We start from the raw sequence: 1,400 nt of genomic DNA, 5'->3' as shown, positions 1-1,400 counted from the left end.
TTTTTTTTTTTTTCTTGTTGTAACAAAGAATGCTGTGATTTGTGATTAAGATGGAAAGAAAAGAAAATTCTAGTCAAGTCAAGCTTGGTCTGAGCCTGACACATTTCACCCTTCGAGGCAGCCAGTGACTGACCATCAGAGGAGGTCACGCTACTGTGGACAATGAGGCTGTGGATTGACAAAGGGCAGACCACTACACATGGGTCATGGCCCAGGGCCATGGAGGAAGGGCATAAGAGGGGTTCAAGGTCTGGTGAAATAACAGAACAGTCAAACAGGTCACCCATGAGGAAAAGCTATTTCCACCCCGGAGACCCCTGAGCCCTGCTGTCACTCACCGGTCACGCCCACAGTGGACACGGGGCCCATGCGCTGCCCGCTGTGCAGGCCGTACAGGTTCATCTTGTACTTGCGTCCAGGCTCCAGGCCCCCAATGGTCACTTCAGTCTCCTCACCCCCGACACGCACCACCTGGGGCCCATCCCTGCCCTTGTGCTGGATAGTAAAGGAATCGAAGTGGCCCTGGGGGACAGTCCAGGAGAGGCTCAGCGAGTCCGGGGAGGATCCTGTCACCGTCAGCTCCCCAAGGAGGGGCTCCTCGGGGGGCTCCGGGGCCTCTGTGCTGGGTTCTGTGGGGCTGGGGGTCTCCTCCATCTCTGTGGGGCCGGGAGTCTCCTCCATCTCTGTGGGGCCAGGGGTCTCTTCTTCTGCAGCTGAGAAGAAGGGACACACAGAGGGTGAGGCAGGGTCCCCAGGAGACGTTCCTGGGTCTCCTCCCAAGCCTTGGCTTCAACTCCAGGCCCTGAAGTCAGTTCAGAGAAGCCCATCTTTGGGGCTGGGTGGTCCTGCTTGGTCCACACCTCACAGACATGCCTGGAGTCTCTGGGGTCAGCTGTGGGGACCAGGACCGCCACCAGCATGGCTCACAGAGGCCCTTCTCAGCCCAGGAGAACACACAAAGGTCACCATGGCTCAGCCTCGAGGAGGGGGGCCTCCCACACTCCACTCCCCCTTCCCCTAGGGGATGATCTCCCCACTAGGTCCCATCCTGGGGCTACCACCGTCCACTCACTGGTCACCCCGATGACAGAGATGGGGCCCACACGCTGCCGGTCGTGGAAGCCATACAGGTTCATCTTGTACTTGTGGTCTGGCTCCAGGCCTGAGATGGTGACCTCGTCCTCGTCCCCAGGGACCCTCACCGCCTTGGGTTGCCCGTCCCCGTTCTTATACTGGATCAGGAAGTGGTCGAACTGGCCTTCAGGGACGGTCCAGGAGAGGCTCAGGGAGTCGGGGGTGGCGTCTGTCACCGCCAGCTCCCCCAGGCGGGGCTTGATGGGAGGCTCAGGAGCTGCAGTGGGCAGGTCTGTTGGGGCTGGAGTCATTTCTTGGTCTTTTTC

The 1,400-nt window shown here is 59.6% G+C and overlaps 1 protein-coding gene across 1 annotated transcript in view; it reads right to left on the bottom strand.

The window, feature by feature from the left end:
• Positions 1-19: 19 nt before the first annotated feature.
• Positions 20-1,400, bottom strand: part of TNXB (tenascin XB) — a 44,649-nt gene continuing 43,268 nt past the window's right edge. The window contains exons 23-24 of the mRNA XM_010833549.1: positions 1,073-1,400; positions 20-713 (exon numbers count right to left, since the gene is read on the bottom strand). The exon at positions 1,073-1,400 is cut by the window's right edge and continues 7 nt beyond it. Coding sequence (XP_010831851.1) covers positions 331-713; positions 1,073-1,400 — 711 coding nt within the window. The 3' untranslated portion in view covers positions 20-330. The remainder of the gene's footprint in view (positions 714-1,072) is intronic.

This window comes from Bison bison, unplaced genomic scaffold, assembly GCF_000754665.1.
Source record: "Bison bison bison isolate TAMUID 2011002044 unplaced genomic scaffold, Bison_UMD1.0 scf7180017863706, whole genome shotgun sequence".
Taxonomy (NCBI): domain Eukaryota; kingdom Metazoa; phylum Chordata; class Mammalia; order Artiodactyla; family Bovidae; genus Bison; species Bison bison.
Note: the sequence above shows the minus strand (reverse complement) of the source record. Positions and strands in the feature narration are given on the sequence as shown.